Genomic DNA, 12617 nt, shown 5'->3' on the forward strand with positions numbered 1-12617 from the left:
GAAACAGAGCTCTCATTAGATGCATGTCAGCACGAAGTACTGAGCATTTCAGTTTGGACACCTTGAGATTTCACTGCTGTGCTTATTCAGTGATAGGGAATTCCATCTCCTCATATCAGAGTGATCTTATCAAATCAACTAACTTTGATGCAGACACAGTATGCCACTGAATAACAGAGAAGTGTCACAAAGAAATTTTAAAATTTGTCATCAGAACATGAATTGAATGCTGCAAGGCAAACGTAGTGGGGCACTGTTAGCTAAGCAAATGTGGGGGGAGGTTTTAGAGGTCATTAAAACAACCCTATTCTGACTGAACCAGACAGGCTGCATATAAAATATGCATATAAAATTGCATATATTTCTTACAATTACCAACCACCACACATATGGAAGAGTAGGCTGGTACTTTCCAGTTCAATACCCAGCTTTGCAAACTCACTCTTTATGCCATTTCTGAGATTTTTTAAACAGCTAAAAGATTGCTGAAAGACCACAGGTGCAAACTGCAGAGAAGACAGGAGGATTAAGGAGGAATTGATTAAGTTATCAAGTTACACCCACTCACACCTGAAGTTATAGTTCAGTGAAGTCTGCACTAAAGAGACACACCAATCTTTCTACTGGCAAAGGGAAGTTCATTTGAGCTACATAAACATACAAGACTATTGTTCAGGATCAGAAATCTATTTAAATTAAGGAAAGAATGAAAGAAAAGAAATGGTACAATACCTTCCTCTTACTGGCTGCAATGACAGCAGGAAGCCATCGACTCTCTCTAGTGTCCATCAGTAGGAAAACAACATCATGGGTATCAATAAGCTCTTCAAGTTTAGCCACGTCCTTCTGAGCCTGTGCCATTGTTACCTCAGAAAAATTCACTGGGTGGCCTGGCATAGGGATGCTCATGTTATAGCCTTCTGAGCTCTAGGTGGAGGCAGACAGAAAACAACAGGTTAAAAAGATAACCTTGTGACTGAATAGAATTAGTATAAAATTCAATACAAAATTGTAGAGTACAAATTCAATTACTCTTTGGCAGAATGGCAACTTTCTTCTTGACATCTCTCTGTGTGACAGCGCAGTGCTTAAGTTTCTGAGTCTCAGCTGCTGTATTTATCCAGAACAGAGCTGCTCAGTGCAAACAGACTAGTTTGGGTCACGAGTGCAGACCAACCCTGTTTATGTGTCTCAGAAGGTCTTTTTAGGCCTAGCAAATCACTACAGGAAGGTATTTGAATTGCTCTTAATCCAGAAATTACAAACATCCTCACTACAAAGGCAAGCAATCTCATTTACATGTGACTATGATCCAGTTGTTAAACATGTATAAAATCTTTGTTTTGGATTCTCTTTGCAGTCACTTCATACGTGACGTTCACAGGATGCAGTTCACATTTCTGATATGGAATACTGACTTAGTTACAGTAAGGCACGTGAAGTATCACACATTCTGCTCTTTGTTTTAAATTCCTTAGTCTCAAGTGATTTTACTGTAATTCAACCAGTCATATGTGAAGCTGATATAGAAGAAAAGCACTTCTGAGACTTGCTACTCTAGAGCTTGGCTGTCTGGAGACTTGTACTGTGCAGATGCTGAAAAGAGTGTATTCCTGTTGCAGAAACATGTTCCTCTTCCAACCCCCTACTTGGGCAAGGCATACTAAGCAGAAAACACTGAGCCAAATAAGCACATACACAATGCATATACAATGCAAACAATTAACTCATTAATTTGGAAATACGTTAACAGAATCTGTCAGCCATCTGTTGTAAGAGAAAAGTGGATCTTCATATATGTTAAAGCATAAGCTTTGCCAAAGCCTCTCTGCCTGTCACTGTGCCCTAAGCAACCAACAGTTTAAAAGACAAAATTTAAAAGCTGGATGAACCAAAGATAAAATTGCATGGGAAGAGAGAAAAGGAAGGTTGGTGGAATGTGCTTTTTGTATAGACCGACTACAAGCACAACTCATAAAGCCAGGTGAGGCAAATAACCAGAAGGGTGAATATACATTCTAAACGTCACAAATATCCCTGAGGATGATAAAAAGAACAAGGCACATATAGCAGCTTGGGGAAAATTCAGTAATATCTGTATTAACCACACCAAAGGACATACCTTTTTTTTTCCCTTTTTCCCTCACTGCCACCTCCAAGGGCAGGAAAGTAGAGCCCACAGTGACCCAGCATGCTACCAACAGGGAGATGTTTCCCAGTGAGAACAGCTCTATATCACCAGCACAACACTGGGTAATTACTGAAGGAGGTTCTACCTTCAGGGTCATTATAACCTCAAAAAGCTGTGGTAGGAACAGAAAACTTAATCCATGTTGTACATGAATAATGTATTTATAGATAACTCATTAAGTCATACTGAACACAAGTGCTGATTTATTACATAAGCATAACTGACACTGCTGGTGACTTAGGAGGTTGATTTTTGTTCAATAAATTAACACAAACAAGTAAACGAGTTAAACACCACTTGCATATGGTAACCGGGTTTGTAAAATACAAAAATCTTAGCAGATTCAGAAAAAAAAATCCTGTGACTGTAGCTGTAGGAATACAGACAAGTCTAGCAGCTTCAATAGTTTCAACTGTCCCTTGAAAATAAGACACCAGTCACTAGCAAAAGTGGTTGAGGTTCACTTTTGCAGCCAAATGCTGGCAAAAAGAGCTCAAAGAGTAGCTTGGGATGCCACATGAATATTATTTTAAGGAAGAATAAATACACATATATCCCTGAAGACAGATCTTGCTCATTCCAAAATCTCAGGAGTCTCTATGTGACAAAAAGAATTTTGCTTGACTGCTCACAAAAAAAGCTTAGATTTTAACACCTTCACACTAAAAAAAGTTTTTAAAGTTACCATCCCATAAAGTCATAGAATCACACAGAACTCCTTTTTTTTAGAAGTATGTTGACACGTGCAAAACCATAAAAGATAACGTACTTTTCAACTCTTCCACTGACAGCTGACCAAAGCTGTGGTAAAGGCTCTAGTGTGTTTGGGTTTTTTGCATTTCTTTTTAAAGCCAACAGCCAAAATATTGCAATTTGTGATGCTACCATAACATTCTCTCTCATTTTTATTCTCACTTCTATTAACTTTCTGCATTTTTGGTTAAACCATGGCTCAGATCACTTAGAATATAACTGTGTTCAATACATTAAACCTGAACAGAAGTGTGTAGGTACATACAACATTAAGAAATGGGGTGTTGGCATCATTAAATTGTTCTATGAGAAGTATCTACATAAAGTGGCCCCCTCAGGCAGTACAGAATAAAGGATGATAAGATGCTAAATACACTGGAGTTCCATGCCTGAATAGTTCATGAAATGACTATATAAGAGAGGTAAGAAAGTTAAATTCCACAGAACAGCTACATGAATGACTCTGCGCATTACCTACTTGTTAAGAAAAGCTGTGAATCCATAAATGCTGCTATTTCCAAGGCCTCTCTTCTTTTCTATAGTAAAACTCTAAGCTACAGCTAATGATAATCTTAGAAGTGGAATGAAACAAATCAAAGCTCCTTGCCAAAGCATTCCTTCTTGTTTCATCTGCAATGATGAGGTGGTTACTCTTCCAACTAGAAAGGATGTAAAATTAAAAAATAAAGCAGAATTCACAGAGAGCAGTCAAGCATTTCAAAGTCAACCAGGAGAAACTGCATTTTACATGCAAAATATTACTCAAAATTGAATCAAAGAAAGTAAATTAGACTGCAAACGTAAACCCAAGTTTTCAGAAATGCCTTCAGAACCAGCATTGCTGATTGGATTCCCTCGGAAAGGAGGGATTCCAAACAGCAAGAGACAGCTTTGGCTACTCCTTCAGTATGAGAGAAATGAGAAGGCTCAAAATCCAGGACAACTAATCTTTTTTCTTCAAAGACATTTATACTGATAAACCTGGACTTTGGTAAGAAGCAAAGCACAGTGTGCAGGAACAGCTGTAGCTCCGTGTGGAGAAGCCCAGTGCAGTCACTGGACTACGAACATCTCCAGCTACAGCAGCTTCACTGTCCAAACCATTCCAAGGCACCAAGATTTTACCCTGACTAATTAAAGACTTATTGTTAGTCCCTGTGCTTGGCCTGCCACTTGAACCTCACGACTCACATGCTGCCAGCATGATATGAACTGTTTGAACCAGAGGTTTTACTGGGAAGCCCTGTTAAATCCTGTTGGTGCTGGCATGTAGTTTCTCTGTTTATTTACAGATCCTCAAACAGGATCCCTCTTCTCCATGAATTCTACTGCAGGAATGAGATTGACAAAAAAAAAAAATATTAGAAACATTCTATCCTGTGGGTACACAGGAACTGTGCAATTGCTTTCTCCTCACTTGTGCCAAAAAGCTATGAAACCAGGTGTGAGTCCCACTGAAGGCTGATCAGATGTGACACATCCATGGCAGGAGGAAAACACAGGGAATGCATAACACTAATGGGGATACTGTGCTACAAAAACAGTGGGAGATGTAGAATATTTGAGGTGTATAGTAGAGGAAAAATTTCTTACACACAGTACAGGTTGCACATTGTATATGCTATTACCAAACAGGAAAATTGGTTTTTTCCCTGTGTATAGCAAATATATATGTATATACATCATCAATACAGGCTCACTAAAGCATTGTTATTGGCTCCCCTTTATTACTAGAAGCTCTTCTCCAGGCTACTTTTAACTTCTTTTTCCTTTTTATTTTTCCCAAGCCTCATCACAGTCTCACAATTCCACGGTATAGTTTGGTCTTTTGCTTTCTTGGTTATTTCTAACAAGAAAACTCATAACTGTACCAGTCAGGATTCCACAAACAGCTTTTATTTCCTCTAATTAAAGTACTCATGCTTTCTTAATATTCCTGTTTTTGAGTTCTCAAGTAAAAAAAGTGAGAAATCATGTGACACATGCCCTAGAGGGCAACCTGTTAGTGCTCTGTGTGACACTGCACAGATGCTTTCTCTTCTGTACTTGATATTTAATATTTCTATAACTAAATGAGTATCACCAAGTAACAGCAACACTATAGTGCAGCAAGCTTAAATAAAGCTCTTGAAACTTTCAGAGAGTTTCTTCTGATTTACTTACCAAAAGTTCTGAAATTGAAATGCTCAGAATTTTTTCATACTGGCGATCAAATATTCACTGAATTACTACTTAGTAGCAATGCTGACTTCATAAATGATAGTAGTAGGATAATAACAGGGTCAACACAGAGAGAAGAATAAAAGCACAGGGCACTCCTTGGCTGAAACTAAATGAACGTAAAAATGTTTAGAAATTATCTGTAAAGTTGTTCACAACGCTGAACACCAATGACATAATCTGTATTTCTCTTTTCATAACTCCTAACATTATTATGACTAGTAACATAGTAGCACTTTAAACACAGAATTGCATAGTAAGTGTTCTCACTACACAGTTTGCCAGCTGAGCTCTGGTAACTATAGCTACCCATTCTAAGACAGTCTCAATTCCAAAACAAACACTGTTTTATCAACAGCTGAATGACTTTCATCACATGCCAAACTAGTCTAAAAATTTTTTTTCATGATAGAGGATGCTGAGAGTGTGTCTATTCTGAAATTATAGGCCAACTACTTTTCTGGAAGTTAAACATTAACTTATTTTCTTCTAATGTAGAAAATCAATTAAATAAGAGTGAAGGACCAGGAATCAGAATGGGGAAAATCTCAGAAGTGGAAAAAGATGTACAGTGATTGAAAGGACTTTATGATACAGACTTTACAGTTATTATGTATATACACACTGTATGCTTCCCCAGAATTTATATTTCCCGTGCATGTCCCGGCCTGTTCACCTCCCTGCTCCTCTGTTTCTCTGCCAATTGGCTGGAGAAGCTGCAGAGAGGGGACAGCCTCCATTCACCCCTTCTCTCCCTGGTTCCTCCCTCTTTTGCCCGTGTCCCTGTCCTGGTTTGTCCCCCCGCTTGTCTGTCTCATGCTCTGCCCTATGTTCTGGCCCCTTCCCCTCCCGAGCTGATAGAAAGACCGGGTGCACGAGTGAATAAAGCATTCTACCTGCATCCCACCTTTGTGTCCCGGACTCGTGTAGTGCCACGGTCCCCCCACTTTCGGACTACAGCAAATAAGACTGCAAATTTTAAGTGTAAAACATAATAGAGAATCTCAATGATACATTTACTACAGTTTCAAGACCTGCTCCCATAAATGGACAATTAATATGTCTGATCTCACATTTAGGAGCAGAAAGTTCCTTAGGACATATTAGACAGAAATACATTTTACTTCACCATCAACGAGCTACAAGATAATTCAGATGGTGTTTACTTATATTTCATGATTACAAATATTTGTCTCAATAAAGTTTAACAGCTATGGAGTATCTCAAGTAAAATGCTTGCAGGTTTGTCAGTAACCAACATATCACATGTGTAGCATTTTTCCTCACTCATAATAATGTTTAATTACTAGCACGTGGAATAGCAATTTAAAGTCCCTGGTTTTCTTCCAAACAATGTATCAATATGTTGTAAAATACTGATCTTACCACTCCCGGGAAGATTTTCAGTAGTCTGTCCGCTGCTGCAAGTGCCTTGGGCTTCCCCCCACTCAGACAGTCCTCAAACTCGTACAGCGGCTGCCGCACGGGATTGGAGTAGGAGATCTTTGCATTGTCCACAAATGTGATCTTCCTGACTCCCCAGCCCTAAATGAGAAAGGAGTTCAAATAATGACAAGTACAATAGCCTTAGATAAATACTTTTGAGTAATGCCAGACACATTGTCCATTTTTTTTCTAGAAAGATCAAGCTACGAAAGCTTTTGAACCTTGTACTCGAGCAGAAATCGAAGAACAGAAAATACAGTCTGTCCAAATATATCATTTAACAGTAATCCCTCAAAACCTGAAACATCCCTGAAAGCAATTATCAGCATAATTAGTTACTTTAAGTGCTTCACTGTGAATTTGATCATAGAATCATAGAATCAACCAGGTTGGAAAACACCTCCAAGATCAAGTCCAACCCTTGATCCAACCCTGCCATGGTTCCCAGACCATGGTACTGATGCCACATCCAGTCTCATCTTAAAAACCACCAGGGACGGTGACTCCACCACCTCCCTGGGCAACCCATTCCAATGTCTGATTACTCTCTCTGTAAAAAATTTCTTCCCAACATCTAACCTAAACCTCCCCTGGCACAGCTTTACACTGTGCCATCTTGTCCTACTGCTGGTTGCCTGGGAGAAGAGACCAACTCCCACCTGGCTACAACCTCCTGGCAAGGAGTTGTAGAGAGTGAGGAGGTCTCCCCCAAGCCTCCTCTTCTCCAGGCTAAATAACCCCAGCTCCCTCAGCCTCTCCTCACAGCACTTGTGCTCCAGTCCCTTCCCCAGCCTCGCTGCTCCTCTCTGGACCTGCTCCATGCCCTTCCTGAACTGAGGGGCCCAGAGCTGGACACAGTACTCAAGGTGTGGCCACACCAATGCCAAGTACAGGGGAAGAATCACTTCCCTGCTCCTGCTGCCACACTGTTCCTGATCCAGGCCAGGCTCCATTGGCCCTCTTGGCCACCTGGGCACACTCTGGCTCATGTTCAGCTTCCTGTCAATCAGCACTCCCAGGTCCCTTCCTGCCTGGCTGCTCTCCAGCCACTCTGTCTGCAGCCCGTGGGGCTGCCGGGGGTTGTTGTGGCCAAGTGCAGGACTCGGCACTTGGCCTGCTTGAACCTCATCCCATTGGAATCAGTCCAACTCTCCAGCCTGTCCAGGTTCTTCTGCAGAGCCCTCCTGCCTTCCAGTTGATCGACATTCCCCCCAGCTTGGTGTCATCTGCAAATTTGCTAATGGTACACTCAATCCTGTCACCCAGATCATCAATAAAAGATTAAACAGAACTTGGCCCAACACTGATGCCTTGGGGACACCACTAGTGACCAGATCCTAACTGGATGCAGCCAGCCCCGTTCACCAGCACTCTCTGGGCCTGGCTCTCCAGCCAGTTCCTAACCCAGCACAGAGTACCCCTGTCCAAGCCATGGGCTGCGGCTTTTCCAGGAGTGTGCCTTGGAAGACGGTGTCCAAGGCTTTGCTGAAGTCCAGGCAGACACATCCACAGCCTTCCCCTCATCCACCAGGCGGGTCACCTGATCATAAAAGGAGATCAGGTTGGTCAGGCAGGACCTGCCCTTCCTAAACCCCTGCTGGCTGGGTCTGATCCCTTGTCCATCCTGTAGGTGCTGTGTGATTGCACCCAGGATGATCTGCTCCATAACCTTGCCAGGCACTGAGGTCAGGCTGACAGGCCTGGAGTTTCCTGGGTCCTCCTTCCGGCCCTTTTTGTGGATGGGCGTGACATTTGCCAACTTCCAATCATCTGGGACCTCCCCAGTGAGCCAGGACTGTTGGGAAATGAGGGAGAGAGGCTTGGCGAGCTCTTCTGCCAGCTCCCTCATCACCCTTGGGTGGATTCCATCTGGTCCCATAGACTTGTGAGGATCCAAGTGGCTCAGCAGGTGGCTAACTGTTCCGTCCTGGATTACAGGGGGCTGTTCTGCTTCCTGTCTCTGTCTACCAGCTCCAGAGGTCAGATGTCCCGAGGACAACCTGTCTTACTGTTGAAAAGTGAGGCAAAGAAGGTGCTAAGTACCTCAGCCTTTTCCTCATATTTGATGACTGTGCTCCCCGCCATGTCCAATAAAGAACAGAGGTTTTCCTTGCCCCTCCTTTTGCTTTTGATGAATTTGTAGAAGCACTTCTTGTTATCCCTAACAGCCATGGCTAGACTGAGTACAAATTGTGCCTTTGTCTCTCTAATTTTCTTCCTACATGACCTAACTATATTCCTAAACTCTTCATGAGTAGCCAGCCCATTTTTCCACAGTTGGTAAGTTCTCTTTTTTCCCCTAATTTCCTTTAAAATCTCCCTGTTCAGCCAGGCTGGCCATCGTCCCTGCCGGTTTGCCTTTCGGCACACTGGGACAGCTGCTCCTGTGCTATCAAGACTTGTATGTCCATCTCTCCTGGACCCCTTTGTTTTCCAGGGCTGTTTCCCAAGGTACCCTGTGAACTAGTCTTCTGAATAGACCAAAATCTTCCCTCTGAAAGTCCAGAGCAGAAGTTTTATTGATGGCCTTCACTGCATCCCTGAGTATTGAAAACTCTCTTGGTCACACATGGTCACTGTGCCCCAGACGGCCTCTGACCACCACATCTCCTACCGGCCCCTCTCTGTGAACAGCAGGTCTAGTGGGGCCCCACCCCTGGCAGGCTCATTTACCAGGTGGAGCAGGAAATTATTCTCTATACAGTGTAGAAATCTCCTAGACTGCCTCTTCTCCGCTGTGTGGAGTTCCCAGCAGACATCCGGCAGGGTAAAGTTGCCTACAAGGACAAGGGCTGGCGATTTTGAGACATCCACTAGCTGCTTGTAGAATCACCCTCATCATCCTGGTTGGGTAGTCTGTAACAGACTCCCATCAGGATGTCAGCCTTGTTGGCCTTCCCTGATCCACAGGCACTCAACCTTATTGTTACTGACTTCAAATTCTACAGAGTCAAGAGACTCTCTAACATATAGAGCCACCCCTCCACCTCTCCTACCTTGCCTGTCCCTTCTGAAGAGCTTGTAGCCACCCATGGCAGCACTCCAGTCATGGGAGTCATCCCACCATGTTTCTTTGATGGTGACCACATCCCAGCTTTCCTGCTGCACAATGGCTTCCAGCTCCTCCTGTTTGTTACCCATACTGCGTATTTATAGCTTATTAAAATTAATGAGAATTTCTTGTTCAATCTTTTTTAATGTAAATTCAAAACAAGTACTATTCTGCCACGGTTCTCTGACTTTCTCCTATTCTACTATTAGCAGAACTTTTTGGCTACAGATCTTACCTCTTCCCTGCAATTTATAGTATCAAGTAATTATGCATTATGTGTATTTTAATGCACAGGAATACAACTTTTCTCTTATGTGTCATGGCAGCTGGACAAAAAAAAGAAACACAGAATTTATAAGAAACAGCAGATTAGTTTTAAGATTAACTCAGGACTTACCATCAAGGTCCTTGCAACACTACAACCCAGTGTACCAGCTCCTAGCAGCAGACACTTGGCAGACACAATCTTTTCCAAATCCAGTGTAGGCACCAAACGCCAGCACATCAATTTCAAATTAAGATCCACAGATGATTCTGCTAACCTAGACCACAAAAATAGCAACACACTTCTGAATGCTCTTGTGTTTCTCCAACAGAGCAATTACTTGTTTTTCAACTGGAGAAGTTCAAGACTTAATTTTTTAAAGGAGAGAAAGAATTTGGCAATTTAACACATTAGTAATACGACAAACAAAAGTCTCCCAAGCATATTTCTACCTAATAATAAGGTGCATGGCAAGGACAGTGGAAAAACTTTTTTTATGGTCCTTGTTCACTCATGACACATGCAAAACATACAAAAAGAAGATGCCAAAAATCATTCTAAATAAATACACACACAGTTCCTGATACTCAGTTTCCTAGGAACCTCTTATTGTAACCAACGTGTTGGCCCAATAATATTCTTAGAAAAGCTGTGACTGCACTGCTTAAAAACAGAAGAATAAATCATTACTGAAGAAACAGTAGAAAGATAGTGGAAGTTTAAAAGAAATAACTTGTAGGTATTTGAAAAGATGGTTATTAAGCAGGAAATTTTGCTACGAAAATGTTCTCTTTCATAAGCCTGGATATACTAAAAAGGTGTCAGCTGGCCACTCTGGACTTGCTACTAAAGCCACATACTTCCTTTGGAATTGAACAGGTCTCTAAGAGCTTCTGAAACAGGTAACAATCCAAAATTAAAATTTTAGTAACAAAACTGATGCAAGCATGAAAATAAAAACAGTGTGTCAGACAAGATTCCTGTTGAGATCATTTGCCCATCAACTATTTTTTCTTCTTTAAATTGGTTTCCCGTATGCAATTACACCTGCCCTTAACATGAAATATTACATTTATCCCCTAAAGAATCTGGTCAGTTCTTTGTGGAAGTTTTAGAAGGAAAATGAGGTAGGAAATCCATGTTCAAGCTAGTTTCGGATTTTTATATTCATCAGAACACAGGGTGTTAAAACTCTGTTCAACCAGGTCATCACAGCTCTCAGATTCCTAAAAGTTTCGTTCCCTTATACATCATATAAAAAATTTTGCAGTATCCACTAAATTATTTGTTCAACAAGGATTTAAGATGGCAACTGTCACGGCTGGCATATTACCAACATCCCCTGTAGGAAATAACAGAAGTGAACATGCATAAGATAAAGAAGTTACATTTACCTATAATTAAGAGTCCTGAAATGAACTTTCTCAAAGGAAGTATGAACATACTGAGAATTGCCACAATTGCAAGACAAAAATGCCTTTGCTTGATGGGTAAAAGGTTAACCTGAATCATTAGATCAGCACACTCTTACAGTGTTTCCAAGTCAAGAACACAGGTGCAGCCAGTGAAAGCAGATGAGCCAACAGGCCCTGTAACTCTTTTCAATCCATTATTGAATGATAAAAATCACTAAAGTCATGTTTCCTGAGCTCTTTCCTGTCACACTCTAACAATTCCCAAAGGCTGAACTTTTCTCCATGCTTATTATCATTAACAACCTGCAGGTTATAGAATTCAGTGAAAACCACAGGCCTGTAACACCATGGCCTACATCTCACTCAATTCTAAATACAATGCATTTGAAATTTTAAGCTGAAGTTAAAAATGGCAAAGATTTCTGCTGCAGGCAGTGCACTGTTCCATTAAGGTTCTTCCCTCCAAAAGGACTGCCAAAACAATACCCAGTGTATATGGTACTGGATATTCTGACCTAAGAGACAGACACTCCTTGCATTTCACACTTCAACTTGTTATGGATTGAGCCCAAGTAAAGAAAACTACTGGAATTTAAAAGATAAAAACCAAACCTTTTTGGATCCATGCACTCACTGAGATTCACCATCCTTGGACCCATGCCTCCCTTTTGGTTTTTTTCCCAACCAACAGCTTTTGGACAATCTGTTTGACATATGGAGAGAAAAAAAAAAAGAAGAAAAAAACAAAAGAAAGAATGAAAGCCTTAATATCACAGGATATAAAAAAGAAATTTTGTTGGATTTAACATTGTTGGAAAAACACTAATGCTAAACTTTTAAGTAAATAATCTGTATCTTAACCACCCAGTGCATGTTGCTACACAAATATTACTGATTTCATCACCTGAAAGCATTGATTCTCAGAGAAGTGCTTTGCCCTCAGGTGTCCCTTGTGCTGCTCTTGCCTGTTCAGCTTGCTTTAAACCTAAAAGAGACAGCACCATTCCCCATCAAGCCTCCAGATCTTTAATGTCAAGTTCAGTAAATTCATAAATCAGAACTCAGTAAATTTTGCCAAGTTCAATCATTTCTTCACGTTCCCTAGACACTACCTGTGAATTCAGTGGAGAATTATATATATATATAATTAAACAATTCATAAAAATGATATATATAAAGCATTCAGAACTTTTTGGATGAGGTAATGTTGTAATACTGTCCTTTAACTCTGAAATTATGCTTGAGCGTTACGTACGTATTGCTCTAAAATACATC

The 12617-nt window shown here is 41.0% G+C and overlaps 1 protein-coding gene across 5 annotated transcripts in view; it reads right to left on the minus strand.

Annotated features, from left to right (window-relative positions):
* The window catches only part of ATG7 (autophagy related 7), a 103896-nt gene that overhangs the window by 80973 nt on the left and 10306 nt on the right, over positions 1 to 12617 (minus strand). For 4 of the 5 annotated variants that reach the window (XM_027665983.1, XM_027665980.1, XM_027665981.1 and 1 more), the window contains exons 10-13: positions 11955 to 12045; positions 10060 to 10204; positions 6551 to 6709; positions 733 to 927 (exon numbers count right to left, since the gene is read on the minus strand). In XM_027665983.1, coding sequence (XP_027521784.1) covers positions 733 to 927; positions 6551 to 6709; positions 10060 to 10204; positions 11955 to 12045 — 590 coding nt within the window. Of the gene's footprint in view, positions 1 to 732; positions 928 to 6550; positions 6710 to 10059; positions 10205 to 11954; positions 12046 to 12246; positions 12330 to 12617 lie in introns of those variants that run through there. The other variant, XM_027665984.1, reaches the window with a different exon arrangement.

The sequence above is a fragment of the Corapipo altera genome, unplaced genomic scaffold (assembly GCF_003945725.1).
Source record: "Corapipo altera isolate COAL_440 unplaced genomic scaffold, ASM394572v1 101, whole genome shotgun sequence".
Lineage (NCBI taxonomy): Eukaryota > Metazoa > Chordata > Aves > Passeriformes > Pipridae > Corapipo > Corapipo altera.